The 14931-nt window shown below is 41.9% G+C and overlaps 1 protein-coding gene across 1 annotated transcript in view; it reads right to left on the minus strand.

Moving 5' to 3' along the window:
• RNF150 (ring finger protein 150) overlaps nucleotides 1-14931 on the minus strand; it is a 261357-nt gene that overhangs the window by 35077 nt on the left and 211349 nt on the right. Inside the window, exons 5-6 of the mRNA XM_012642742.1 lie at nucleotides 11808-11904; nucleotides 5758-5968 (exon numbers count right to left, since the gene is read on the minus strand). Of these exons, the coding sequence (XP_012498196.1) occupies nucleotides 5758-5968; nucleotides 11808-11904 (308 nt within the window). The remainder of the gene's footprint in view (nucleotides 1-5757; nucleotides 5969-11807; nucleotides 11905-14931) is intronic.

The following is a 14931-nucleotide window of genomic DNA, read 5'->3' on the forward strand; positions in this document are numbered from 1 at the left end:
TTAGCTTGGTGTATGTGTCCCAGGAGAGCTCCTGGGTGGCTGCAGTGGCTAAGTGTTAGAGCTGGCACAAAAACGACTTTTTCCCGTGCTGCAGCTTCAGCTGTGCTTTAACGATTTTGTCCCATGAGTGCATTTTGAAGAGTATGAGCACAGTCGTTTTTTCCAAAAAGGCTAACCTATCTCTGGTTCTTCTAAAAGCGACTGCAGTTTAGAGATATTGGTGAAGCATGTGGTCCTCAGGTGAAGATCATGAAGACATTCAGGAACTAACTCTTTTGGGCTTGTGGGCCTCTTCCTGCCTCAGTTTCTACTGAAGAGATATGGAGGGCAAAGAAGCATGATACAGACTCCTCCATATTAAGCCACCCCCCCTTTGCTCCCCTCCCTGTGGTTGGTGAACAACCGATATGAAGGGGAACCTGTTCTGTGATTCTCACCCCATCACCCATGTTGAAGAATAAAAAGGAGAGAGGAGGAGACGAAAGTGGGGGAGTGGTACAGAGACTGTTCATGGACAGAGCGTTGTCAAGCCAAATCCCACCCCCTAGCAGCGGAAAAGTTCGGGGGGCTACCTCCCAACCCCAAGCCTGTGAGAGGTTGCTGCAAGGGAGCCCCCAAGGGGATTTTGAAATATGTTCCCAGTAGGTTGGACTTGGCAAAAAGTTGACTCAAACTTTTGTGGACTCGGGTCTCCTTCCTGCCTGCAATCTTGAGAGAGGAGGCCCAAGACCTGCGTGGGATCAAAGCCTGGAGACAGCTGCTGTCCTAGAAGAGGACTGTCAGGGCAGGCGACGTGTGAGCATCCTGGGGTGGCCACATGGAAGAGCGAGCTGGACGGGTCAACGTGGCCCTATCCAAAAGATACTGTTGGAGGGGTAAGGGGACCTTAGGGGACCAGGGCTGCAAAAGGACTGCTGGATGCACAGGGGCTGTGGAAGGCCTCTTGAGTAGGCAATAGAGATCCGTCTGTCCTGAGCTGCAGGACTTACAAAGGAAAGGGACCCACAGAAAAAAAAAAATTGTCTTTGTTTGGGACCTAAAGTAACTTTTAGAACTGTCAGTTACCTAAGACTAAGCAGGAAATTCCTGGGCCTGCTGAAATTTTCATCCAGGGGGAGGGAAATATTACAGCCACTCAATATATTTTAAGTGTCAGTGCAGCAAAAACAAAGATGGCCCCGCATGTGCTAGTTCCTATGCCTTGGGTTCCACCAACCATGGCCCGAAAGCATTCAGAAAAAACCCCAACAAAAAATAACACAATAATTATAAATAATGCAAAGAAAAAAATACAGACCTATTTACATTGTTAGGTATTATAAGTAATCTAGAGATAATTTAAAGTATACAGGAGGATGTGCGTAGCTTATGTGCAAATATACACCATTTTACATAAGGGACTCGAGTATCCTCAGATTTTGGTATCTTAGGGGCGGGAGGAGGTGCCCTGGAACCAGTTCCCTGTGGGTACTGAGGGATGACTACACATCACAAACCACGTCTCTTCAACACATTAGATATACTACCCCATCCCCAGGGAGCGGAGATGATGTGGCCAAGCACATCATGCCAAATGCTCCTCAGAATGAACTGGGGCAGATCTGAGACATCTTGATTATGCCCATTAACAAACACATTGTCCCTTCCCCCGCCACGGGCTGTTTGTTCCCTCTAGTTTGAGGTGGAAGGAGGGATAAGTGGGTAACTTGTGTGGCAACTCAACAAGAAAAATGAGGACATGTCAATAACCTCCTTGAAAAATAAAGGGGAGGTTTCAGATGCTCCTGAGATGTGGAATGGCACCAAATACTTTTGGGAAGGGGTAATGAAGTCTTCTTTTTTTGTGTCTTTCTCTAGCGCCTCTCTGGAGTCTCTAAACACACAGAGCTGTTTGTTTAGATGTGTTTCCCTTTGGTTGTAAGGACATTTTTCTCCTGCAGAAGCAAACCCAGCAATCTGCAGCCTGAGCTTCGGGAGTCAGAAGGCAAAGTATGTTTTTGGCAGGATCAGGCCTTCAGATAAAGACTGCTGAGTGACATTTGGGCATTCATACAAATGACCCTTTGCACAAAGGTGGAGGAGAAACACTGTGTGATCTGGGACTGTCACGTGAATTTAGAAAAGATGGAATGTCAGGAACAGAAAAATATGCATACAAGAATGTCTTTCTCCCAACATGCTTGGATTTCCTTGGCTTTGTGAATGCTTTTCTTTTTATTTTTTTTTTTCTGTTTCTGGGAGCTGAAGATGATCCTTTGTTGCCAGATTTTTCCATCTTCACTCTAAAGGCAATCTGTTCTACATCTTCACCCCATGCGTGCTGAAATGACTTTGACATGCATTTGATGTACTGCACACCAGTCTCTTTGCCAGGAAAGGAAGAACAGAGGTTGGAAAGAGGGTGCAAGTGGGAACTAAACACATTTTGATCATTGAAGAGATTTAGAAAAATGGAGGAAACGAATAAATAAACTAAATGAGAACTGAGCAATTATATTAATTTTCTCCCCCTGTTCATTCTTTGAGTGTAGTGTAGTTAAGTGTGGGGCCCTGGAGTCAGTGGCCCAGTTTGAATTCCAGCTCCACCTGTCACTAGCTTATGACCTTGGTCAGTTACTTTAATCTCCCTGTGCCTTCCTTTCTGCATCAATGAAATGAGGATAAAAATAATATTTACCTCATAGGGTTGTTGTGAGCTAATATATGAAAAAGGCTCAACAGGGTGCCTGGTATGTAGTTGATGCAATTTATTTGTTAGCTATTATTATTTCTTCCTTTTCTAGTAATTTCCTGGATCTATGGAGGTGTGAGGAGGGGAAAGGTTAACTTGGAGAAAAGTCAGGTCCAACCTCCACTGTTTTATTTATTTTTGATTTATAGCATTATTGTATCCCCAGCTACACTTATGTCCACATCCACGTTATTTTTACATAGCAATAGAGAGTTGAGTACAATAATGTTGATGAGAACTTGACTCTTTTCATTTAGTCATGCATTTGCGTTTGTTCATTTATTGGTTAAATATTTACTTGAGTAGGGCACTAGGCAAATTAAAACTTGTATAGAGCAGAGAGTCATAGCTGTTTAGTTAATAGTGCCAACCATTAACAATGAATTGGAATGGTCATCTTTGGAAAAATCTGTTAAATCCCAATAAATGGAATTAATCAGAAATACATGGTCTGGGAAAAATATTTTGTAGGAAAAACTTAGTTTCTGTACCAAGAAACTGATATCTCTAGCCATATTCATATATACCATCGTTCTTATGACTACATATATGGTCTTACCACTCTTATTTCTTCATCTCAACCCTACTCTTACCTTCCTTTGAGATTATCCGGCATTTTTTCATTCTGTTGTGAACAGGGGTCCCTGCTTCAAGCTTAGTTTGAACACTTTCACCTTAAATCGTTCAATAAATATTTACTTAATGCCTGCTATGACTTAAACACTATATTTTATGCAAAACAGTGTAGGGATTATGAATTACAAGGATACAGACCATAATTTTCATTTTATTTTTGTGATGTATTTTAACCTACAATGTATTTAACATCTGTTTTATTTTAGATGTAATTTAATCCACACTAAATTAAGATGCTTTTTCATTTGTTACCTGGGCTTTACTAAGATGCATGAAGTATGTGGCCACTCTTTAAAATAGGAAATCTGATAGATGACACATTTTCTCTTGAAAATCAAGTAATAAATCTATTGCAAGGATAATGATCCATTTTTGATTTGTTTCTTATGAGCTCAAAACAAAGCTCATACCTTAAATGTTTTTCAACTGCTGGCAAAATTTTATCAGGCTTTCCAATATATTTGATTAAGATCACTAATGGTCATAGGTGTGATGTCCAATACATGGAAAAATTATGAGACCACCTTGTACACTTAAAAAGAGAACTTGCTTGACCTGAGTCAGACGTTTACTGCCCTGGGCCACAGTTTTCTCCTGGTAAAAATTAGAAGTTTATCCTGGTAAGAATAAAATGACTTTTAAGGTTCTTTTATTTAAATTACTGGGATTCTAGACCTATGCTCTCCAGTATGGTAGCCACTAGCCACATGTGACTACTGAGTACTTCAAACGTGGCTGGTTCAAACTGAAATGTGCTGTAAGTGTAGCATACATACTAGATTTTGAAGATTGAGTACAAAAAAAGGTAAAATATTTTGGATAGGGCACTAGGCAATTTATGTTAAATAAAATATTAAAATAAACTTCACGCATTTGTTTTTAATTTTTTAATGTCACAAAAAATTGACATTACATATGTGGCTTGCATTATATTAATATTGGACAAAAAATATTAATATTGGACAGTACCAGTCTAGATCTTCAAAACAAAGGGATCAAAATCCATTTTCAGGGGCTTTTAAATGCCTAACAGTCAATATTTCAATACTGATATATTAATATTTATACCTCTAAAAGTCAAGTTTTTGAAGTTAAAACTATTTTTATCAAAAACTATCACACCATGCATGGGCAGGTATTTCTCACCAAGTTTCTCTTCAAGTTACCTTCTGTCAAGGTCCTGTGAAAATATTATGGTTATGATACTCAACACTCAAACCCTATGGGGTCATCTCAACTGTATCATAAAAGATTATCAGGAAATAGACCAAATGATTAAGAGTGATTATTTTGGGGTAGTGGCACCCTGAATGATTTTCTTTTCATTCTTTGTCCCTTATTCAGAAAAATGCATATCTTTACATTTTAGCATGGTTTTATAAATTCTATAAAAATCACAAGCATGCAAAAAAAAAAAAAAAAGACTAACTTGAAAGGAAATACCCCCAAATACTTCAATCTGCTTCTCTATATTTCCATATTCCTATAGTGAATAGGTTACTTCTATCAAGAGAAAGAAATACACTTTGTTTAAAAATTGCAATATCTACCCACTCTTTTAAGCTTAAACCTAATTTGCCTGTTGATTTTCTTAGAACTCCTGAAGCTTTCATCTCTACTATATTAGACTGAATAGTAGGTATTTTAGATTTTTCCTTCAATTTTGATGCTAATACAGCCATTTTAATATTTTTATGGTAATTACCATCAAACAGGACAGGATTTAGTGACTGTCTATGCAGGAGATGGGGGGAAAATACCCAGAAGATATTTTAATATGCAGGGCCACCGCATATAGCTGTTTAGGTTCTACTGCAAAAATGACCATCTAAAGAGGTGCCACTTACATCCAAGCAACAGGAAAGCAACAGGGAAGCAGCCTCATGCACATGGTCCAGACTAGCTCCTATAGCCGTGTGTACTTTTAGGAGGACTCAAACGCACACATGTATACACTCATGTGCACGCGTACACACACATACACACACGCACACGAGTGGGTGGGGTTGTGCCCTATCCCAGTCCTGCTGACTATCCCTGTGGTTGCTTCTCTCACCAGCCCTCCAATCTGAGAGGCCAAACCCACAACACTACCTGCCTCAGGTACCATGGGGAAGGGGATGTGGAGAGCGCACAGTGCTGTGGTGTGGGCCCTGGTGTCAGTGGGTGGGCAGGCAAGGGTGGGGGCACATGGAGCCAGGCCCCACTGTCTGCCCTGCTGGCTCTGGAAAGAGCTGCGCTTCTAAGGGCCTGACAGGTGTGACTGTTGAACCAGGCAATGATATACTCACTCAACTTTTTTTTTCTTCTCAAGGAAAGGTATCTTTTCCCGATTCCCACGAGGCAACAGCCCTTCTGGCTATGGCACTTTTAAACACAGTAGAACTTACTGTTAGTAGTAAAGATAACTTCTCCCTCCTGGGGCGTGGGGTCTGCATCCTGGACCACCTGCAAAGCTCCCACAGTCCGGACAGCAGGGTCCAAAGTGACTGAACTTTCATTTACTGTCGTGTCGCTTGCGCCTGTGATCTGGTTGGTTGGTGGCCCTCCCAGAGAGCCCTCGAAGTCGGTGGGCAAGTCGTCCATGCAGTCGGCATTGGGCTGATGGGGGTAGAAGAGGACCTGTTCTTAGTGCACATCATCAACTTGGAGATGAAATGTCTACAGCCTAAATATTTTGTCTCAGTAAAAAATAAGTTCTTTACTATTTACTTTTGAGCCATTTTATTTAAAAAGATTCCAAATATAGTTTCTGTAACATTAACATGAAAAGATCTTCCAAAATTTTCTTTCCAAAGGTTCCTTTTAGATCTAGGTATAAATTTTTAATTCCAGGAGTAGTAGCATCTCTACATTTAAATAATTACTTAGGAGGAATACATGATATTATTTATAAAGGTAGCACTTCCTTACATATAGTGTTTATACCCCATGTAGGGTATAGCTGGCAGCCTGATAATTATCCCCAAAGACTCATGCATTATTTACAAATATACTAGTGTTATGAGAGTGGAGGGGGACAGAACCTGAGTCATTATAAATTGTTCATTAAAGATACACACATACACACACACACACACAAAAGCACAGGGTAAGACTATTCTTTTAAAAACATAAGCCAAAAACCGGCTCTAGAAAAATATTCCTATATCCTTCATATGGAAGGATAAAGTCTTAGAATCTTAAAACTAGGGTGAGACTATCTTGTTCCATTCATCACAGGACTCTTCTTTTCCTTCTCAATATCACCGACAGCTCCCCTTGAGAAACACAGCAACGGGAGCTTCCTGCTTTGCAAGACAGTCCATTTTGGCCAGCATTGGACTCTTATTATTGGACAAAATCATCTTCTTCCCAAGTTTTACTGTTTGGTTTTAGTTCAGCTGTTTGAACCCATGGTGAATATGTTTTAGCTCTTTCACAAACAGCTTTAAAAATTACTTTCAGTTGTTACGTCTCTACATGAACTCATAAAAATTATTTTTAAAAGGTGGTGGTAGAGGGGTCTAGTCTTAAGAAATATTAAGAATAGCTGTTATTTCTTTTGCTGTGGTCAGAACTTCAGCTTTGTCATAAGAGATGATAATAACTTGGTTTTACACTCCTGATGTATGCAGAACGTGATGGTCATGATCAGGTGAGGCGAATTCTGAGTTGACACTGATTGAATTAACATCACGCTATTGCATTTGAAGTTTACCCACAACTCATGAACTCCTAGAGAGCACAAAGCAAGAAATCCTAAGGGCTAGATGCTTGTCCTAGTCTTTTGCTCTTAAGCTACTTTTAAATCAGTCTCCTGAGTGCCACACCTGGGTTTCCAACAGGCAGCTGGGAATCTCTATCATCCCACAAACTCCTCAGATTCAGCCCATTCCTTTTTTCCCTGCATTCCCTATTCTTTGTGCCTTCTTTAGCTCTTAGAAGCGAGCCAATTCATTGAAACTCAATTTGTCAAAAGTCCATTCCTAGAATGACCAATTCACCAAATTTACTAGATTTACTGACTGTGATCTTGGACACGAGCAGGTATGTTTGTGAACATTCTCTCCCCATCACCAATTTCCCTACCTCCTTGCAACCTCGTCTTCGGTTTGTCTTTACTATCTCGCTCCAGAGCATTCTTTTTAAAAAAAGCACAGGTATGATTCTTCTCTTCTCCTAAGGAAGGAAGAGTCCACGCTCCCTCGCATGACAGAGCAGATGCTCTAGAGCAGAGCCCTGGCTTACTTTTCTGGCCTCGCCTTCAGCCTTTGGAAACAAAGAGCGTGGCACACCTTCCCTCGTTTCAGTGCATTACCTCATGCTTTCCCTCTGCTCAGGACGACACCTGTCCCAGTCACCCTTCCTTTCCCATCCTGAGGTCTCAAACCCACCCCTGGTGAATTCCCAGTCACCCTTTAATTCCTGGGCCAAATGTCCTCTTTTCTAAGAAGTGTTCCCTTCCAGGTAGTCATCTTTGACCCTGTAGCACTGCATCACTTCTCCCACGCTGTTATGGTCATGTGTTAACGTGTTGGCCTCACTCCACTGGGCCATGTGCATTGTGGAGTGAAGCAGCCACACCATATTGATCTTGGATTTCAGCCCCACCTCCAATAGTGCCACTAACAATTACTACGTGCTCAGTGTCAATTTGGAAATTGTATCTGAGTCTCAGATATTCGCTCTAAAAACTTGTGCATGTTAGTATCTACCTTAGATCAATTAAGGGAGGATTTGATACAATACTTAAAAAACTATAAAGTTCTGTGCAAAGGTAAGATATGCTATGTACAGATGTTTATTGAGCAAAACCAACTGAGTAGGGGGGTATTGGGGAGAAACAGACTTCACAAGGAGGGGAGCACTGTGGTAATTCTTTCAGCCATAAACACCTGAATACGATTATATGCAATAACAATTGATATATTTTCAAAATGTTGATCCTGGTTGTTGACATTGTCCTTTCATTTTATGTAATTTCTCAATTTTGATGCACTGTGTGTTTTGCTTTTAGTTTGTGGGTCAGTAGGAAAAGTTTCACATCTTTAACAGAGTAGGTAGGGGGTGAAAGAGCTAACCAGCTCACTGAGACTGTCAATGATCAGAGCACGAATAATTTGGCTTGGATATAGTATTTACTAGACCAAGTTTTCAGAACTCAACAGATTTATATTCACTCTACATGGTTCAGCAAATAGAATAATATTTTGAAAAGAAACCCCATTTATATATTTCTAAGAGAAGTCACAATCATAATGTTTTAAAAAGGATGTCAAATGCTATTTACAAGTGAACTCTGCATGAGTATAAAGATTCAGGTTAGCATGGGGAACTCCTCAAATAAGGCAACTGCTACATAGATAGAGACTTGTGAATACACCAGCTACACAGGATTTTTCTATTCAATAATAATCATCACCCTATTCATATCAGGATAATAGCGATAGGAGAGGGTGTTTGCTGGCACATGAAAGACCCAGGTTATAAGGTACCTTCGAGAATTCACTGAAACTGTTTGGTCATCCTTCAAATACAGACCTCGATCTGACTGGATAGAAAGGAAGGTGAAGCACTGTAAGGTGGATAAAAGGATAAAAACACTTCTGGTAATAAAGGACTCTGCCTCCTTTCAATTTGGTATTATATTTCTCCGGGCAAAATTTAATGGAAAAAGATATCCAATGTTATGGGAGTTTCACGATCTGTGAGTTGTGTTCTCCTTCTTCATCTCTTTGTAGAGAAATCACTTGCAAAATGAAAATGTCCCCCACTCTTGGCTTTCAACTTGAAATTATTTGTCTTATAGCACAGGCAGGCACAAGGACACTCAGTGAAAAACAACAAAAACAAAAAAAACCCCAAAATAATATACCACCTGTATAATCTAGTGGATGAGGATTATAACCAAGTTGTTTATGAGTCGACACCATTCAAAGGAGAGTCAAGTGAAATTCATAAATATGATTCTGTGACTGGCACGTTCAAGACTCTGAGGGCTATAATTTATTGAGCACTTAACAGATAATGAGGGATACAGAGATAATGTATCAACAGACATCAACTATCAGAGACTGGCAGGCTCTTTTCAATTTTCTTTGAATAAGAAGAAATGGAGTACAAGGAATACAGGAAAAATTCTAAAACGATTTCTTTAAGCTGCATTAAAAAGGGTTGGGTTAGATATAGGAAGTGTTTTCTAACTGAGAAGGCTGTGAGCTCGCCCAATGAGATGGAAAGTTTGAAGAATGGAATAGACGTCATCTTGCTGGTATAATTTAGGCATGGTGCTACCCAATGGCAGAAGGATGGAATGGAACAACATCCCAAATTCCTCCTAGATTCTGACTTTGTCATTCTCTAGGACAAAAACAGAAAAGCCTTGGGAGGTGCAGAGGGTAGCCATATGTCTTGGTGCTTCGGGAGAAGTAGCACATGACACATGCCTCATTCTTCATGGAGGATGTTCTGTTCTGCGGGGTGAGCTTGGATGTGTGTCGTGTTCTTGTTCTGCTGGCCTTTAAAAATTCTTGGCAAAATCCAAGAGATGCTACTGATGTTTATTTTTCTAAGAGTTGAGTGTGAAAAGGAAAATCCTTATCCAGATTTGATAGGCATCAAACCATGACTAGAATGCTCAACTGATGAAAGTTAAAATGTTATTAATTTTGGAAATGACCCAAAAGGCCACCAAATAATTCTATTTTAAAAATAATAACTAAATTCCTACTTAAAAACTCTAGATTTAGAAGGCTACCCTGGTGAATTCTACCAGATATTTTAAAAATAATTAATAGAAATATTTGCAACTCATTTACAAGCAGCTTCTGGAGAAGTTATACCTTCAGGGGAAAAGTCGGTAGTCAAATACTGTCTAGTACAAAATTTAACTACAGGGGCTTGTTTGGTTTCATTGTCCTGACCAGAGAGCAGTGGGACTGACACTTAGGATCTCGGAAAATATCTTGAGCAATAGAAACTAGGTCAAATGATGCGACTGTCTCCCTTTGATTGGGAGAATTGTGAGGATTCTAGATTTTGGAGACCATAGACACACATACACACATGCGAGCACACACATACATACATTTCCCCCTCCCTTGAAAGAGTAAGTTACAGTCAGAAATGTGAAAAGTGCAAAAACTGAGTTCAATTTTTAAAGTCACCAGTATCTGGTAGAGATGCTGGGTTTTGCTAATGTTTCATGCTCACTGCAATTGATTTTCACCTTGAATGCATTATGCATTTATGACTCTGGTCTGAAAATTTAATGCACTGTCTTGAAAATCTAGCTCAAAGCTATAGTCACACAGGGTGATTTGTGTTTGGAGTATCAACTGTGTAAATCAGCATACGGCTGGCAGGGAGACAGCTGGCACAGGGTAGAAAATTCAGGGTAATGCTTCAGTGTGCCCCCTCCAACAGCACCACTCTGATATTCCTACAATAATTAGCCCTTTAGCATTAAAGAAAACCTTTGATATGAGATCTGATCCTTCCTTCTTCAGTGACATCTTGGGACTATTAACATTCTCTTTATTCTCTGTCCTTAGTAGTGAGGAGTGACAATAAGGAGGTTGCAGCAAAGTGGAGGGGACAGAGGAGGGTGGCATCTGTATTCTGTTTGCCTGGCTGCTTTTAGACAGTGCCTCACACTTTCTCACATCTCTCTGTGTAGTCCTCGGATTTGGTGGCCTGCCTTGCTTCCTGCCCTCCTCTGCATAGAGGGGATAACTCACAGCAGCTGGTGTCTCTCACCCACCATGTTGCGGGCTTCACTTGATACAGTCCTGGGAAAGTCTTTCCCTGGAGCATCAAGCCAGCTGGAGGGATTCTCTCTGTACTGGGGGAGAGACTAAACTTTACAAAACATGTAGCTGAGGAAACCAGCTTGATGGTAGCGCTAGGATTCAGTGGCTCTGGTTTCCTGTGCACTCAAGGTCTCCCCAGAGATCTGAGTTAAGCAGAGGCTTTGACCCTGATTCTCAGCCACTGTCCTCCCCTCCCAGTGCTAGGAGGAGCTCGTTCCCTCTGAAAGCTAGGTGGTGATTGTGGGGCAACACCAGAAAGTGTGGCATGTGGAGCTCCCTCATGGCTGAGCAGGGGCAATGATGCAAAAGGTGGGCAATGTGTGACTGGCCCGTCATGCCTCTGCTGGTGGCCCACCTGCCTCACCTCCTGCAGCCCAGAAGAGAAGCTGATGGGCCGCACACGCTGTACGCTGACTCACAGACAAATACGACGGACATGGTGAAAGGGTTGTGACGTCCTCAGATTGAGAAAAAGTGAGAGGACAAGTGTTTCCAGACACGAGTGTTCTCTGGGGGCCTCCTAAGATGCTGCAATTGCTATGTGACTCAGAGGGGACATAGAAAATCCAGGTAGGATGTTTTCTCCCTGCCCTGGGGGCAACGCAGAAAGACAGACATTACGATGCTGTAGGCTGTGCTGTGCTTACCGGGATCCCTAGGGCTTTAAGAATGTTCATCTTGCACATGGGGCAGGTGCGATGATCTAGAAGCCAGGGGTCAACACAGGACTTGTGGAAAAGATGCCTGCAATGAGAACCATACATCTTAGAGCGGTGGTAAGTGCAGAGACGACCTAGTCCACCATAGCCCAGCAGCTTGTCCAAGGTCATGTAACTGCTCAGTGGCAGAGCCAAGACTTGAACCTCCAATGCCTAACTCCCGGGCCAAGTGTTTCCTGTTATATCCTGTGACGATATTGTTAAATGTGTCTGGATCGCAGGAATGTCCTATTAAATTTGCAAATGAGTCCTCCAAGTTTCTGTAAATGTAGAGAAAGTAGAAATTGAAAGATTTTTCTCTTTTTCAATGGGAAGAATGTTTAATGGAAAGAATGCAAGTGGGGAAACTTGTACAGATCTTGCAGGATGACTTAATGATGCTACTTTTTAAAAAAAAATCTAGAATTTCTTTTCGCACAATCAGAAGACAACTGGAAAGTAAAGGATGATTTCCACTAATATTTGGGGTCTAACATAAAAGAGATAAAGAGCTCTTGGAAGCACTGAATAACACATGTGACACTTTAAGTTGTTACAGCTGCTGGTTGTCAAATCAGAAGCCAGTGCGAAAGTCTGGCTTGTTTCACTGTGGTTGACCATTACTGTTTGTACAGGTGATGTGCTCTAGCATACCGCCATTTGCATGTGCCCATCATTGGGAGCCTTTGTCCACATTGCAGAAGGGGGCATTTGTTAGGTGCAGGAAGGCTTCCTAACTGAACTTTCTCTCCACTGGGCTAGCAAGAGCCTACTCAGAAATGTCAGGAGCTACTTGAGTCAGAGCTTTTTCTCTTACTCTCAAAACTCCAGACCACAGGCAGAAGCAGTCAGAATTTCCTCCATGGGGCAAGAAGAGAGAGAACTGTCTGTCTTAAACATGAGGGCTTCCTTAGAACATTCCATCCATGCTTGACTCTCTCTTTCTCTCTTCTCAGTGGGGCACTTTTCTTGACTATTTCCACCCTGCTGTCTCACTCTCTTTTGTTCTAACTGTTCCAAAATCTTCATTTGCTTTGTGTTAGAGAGGTCTGGGCTCAAATGCTTAAAATGTTACCCCCAAATTAAAGAGTTCAGTAAGTACCACTCTTAAAATTGAAATTAAGAAGAACTCAAATGCCAAGGATGGGATTAGCTTTAGGATATGATTTGATTGGGTATTAGAAAAAGGAGTTGAGGCTACCAGGATGTGTTGTTATGTTTCCAGATTATTGTTTAGGATGTCCTGTAGATTTACTCTTTCAAAGGTATATATCTCACTCATTCCTTTATCCATGCATTCATTCAACAAACCATATATACCAAGAAATGTGCTCAACACTGAGAATGAGCATGACGTGGCTCCTTCCCTTAGAGAGTCTAGCAGGAGAGGCAGATATTAATGAAACCATATATAAATAAACTACTGAGTGGCAACAGTGCTAAGTTCTTCATTAGAAGAACAGGGTGTTTGGGGGGGAGGGGCTCATAACTGGGAGATTTATCCTAGTTCTGGTGCTCAGGTTTCCCTAGCAAAGTAACAGAGCTGAAACCAGAGGCTACGTGGACATTGTCCACATAAGGGGAAGGGTCAGGTGAGGGGGCGGAGAAAAAGTTCGTTCTAGGTGAAGTGAATGGCTCCTGCAGAAGCCCAGAGCTGGGTACTGGGAGGCGGCCAGTCCCAGCACAGCAGAGGGAGGGAGGAGCAACAAAAGGGAATGTCTGGGCACACAAGTTGGATAAAGCCACTCCTGTACCCCCCGAAAACAATATTGACCTTCCTATGTTCAGGCTCTATACCTAGGAAACAAGTTCCTAATCTGAACTTGCTCACCAGCTAGGGTTGCTCCTAGGAAAAAGTCAAATACTCTGGTCCCTTGACCATCCCTGGGAGGCAGGGCTCTGCTGTGCTTTCTGCACACGTGCTGGAGTCAGAATGACGGCATCGTTAGCTGTTTCAACACTCAAATCAGTCACGCAATTTCCCCGATCTCAGCTGCCTCATCTGTAAGATGGAGATCTATCTACCAAGGCCGCGAAGGCTTTCCCTGAGGTTCCAATCCACAGAAGCTGCTGGTTATCCTCAAACACCCTCAGTTATTTCTCTCTATGTACCGGTCATTCCTCTATCTCCTCTGCACTGGTTAGTTTTTATGTGTCAGTGTGGCAAGGCTATAGCATCCACTTGTTCAATCAACACTAATCTAGGTGCTGTTATGAAGGGGTTTTGTAGATGTGGTTAATATTGACAACTGACTTTAAATAAAGGTGATTGTTCTTAATAATCTGGGTGGGCCTCATCCAATCATTTGAAAGGCCTTAAGAGCAAAGCAGAGCTGTCCCTGAGAAGAAATTCTGCCTCAAGACTGTAGCCTCAGCTCCCACCCAAGAGCGTCCAGCCTGCGGGCCTGCCCTGCAGATGTCAGACTTCCCAGACCCCGCAATAGCATAAGCCAATTCCTTGAAAAAATCTATCTGTATCTTTACCTCTACTTCTATTTCTGTGTATCTCCCATTGGTTCTGTTTCTCTGGAGAATCTGGACCAATTTATCCTCCAATTAGAATATAAGCTCTATGAGAGCAAAATCCTTGTTTGCTTGAGTCACTGTAGCATCCCCAGCATCCAGAATAGCTCTTGGCACACAGCAATTGCTCAAGAAACATGTGCTGCGTGAACAGACGGACATTTATTTATCCAGGGACCTAGCACTCCTCCCTGCCTCTGCACGGTTGTTAAGTCTCATTCACTTGCTCTTCCTGAATTTCTGTCACATCGCCTCCCTTTCTTCTCAGCGCTGCTCCGTCCTTCTCCAGCTCATCATCTTTCCGCTGTATCACCACAGGAGCATCTAAACTACTCTCCACGCACCCGTCTTTTCCTGTTCTCTTCATCCCACTCATCGTTGCCAGATATATCTTCCTAAAATATAGCACTAGTTACGTCAGCCGCTGGTTTCATTCTGTTCTGTGCTGGGAGCTGGCACAAAGATGAATAAGACGAGGTCCGGCCCCTTCCAGGCAGTCCCACAGTCCTGCAGCGATTCCCTGCTACCGAGTAAGGAGACGCCACTGAAA

Source organism: Propithecus coquereli, unplaced genomic scaffold, assembly GCF_000956105.1.
Source record: "Propithecus coquereli isolate 6110/MARCELLA unplaced genomic scaffold, Pcoq_1.0 Scaffold185, whole genome shotgun sequence".
Taxonomy (NCBI): Eukaryota; Metazoa; Chordata; class Mammalia; order Primates; family Indriidae; genus Propithecus; species Propithecus coquereli.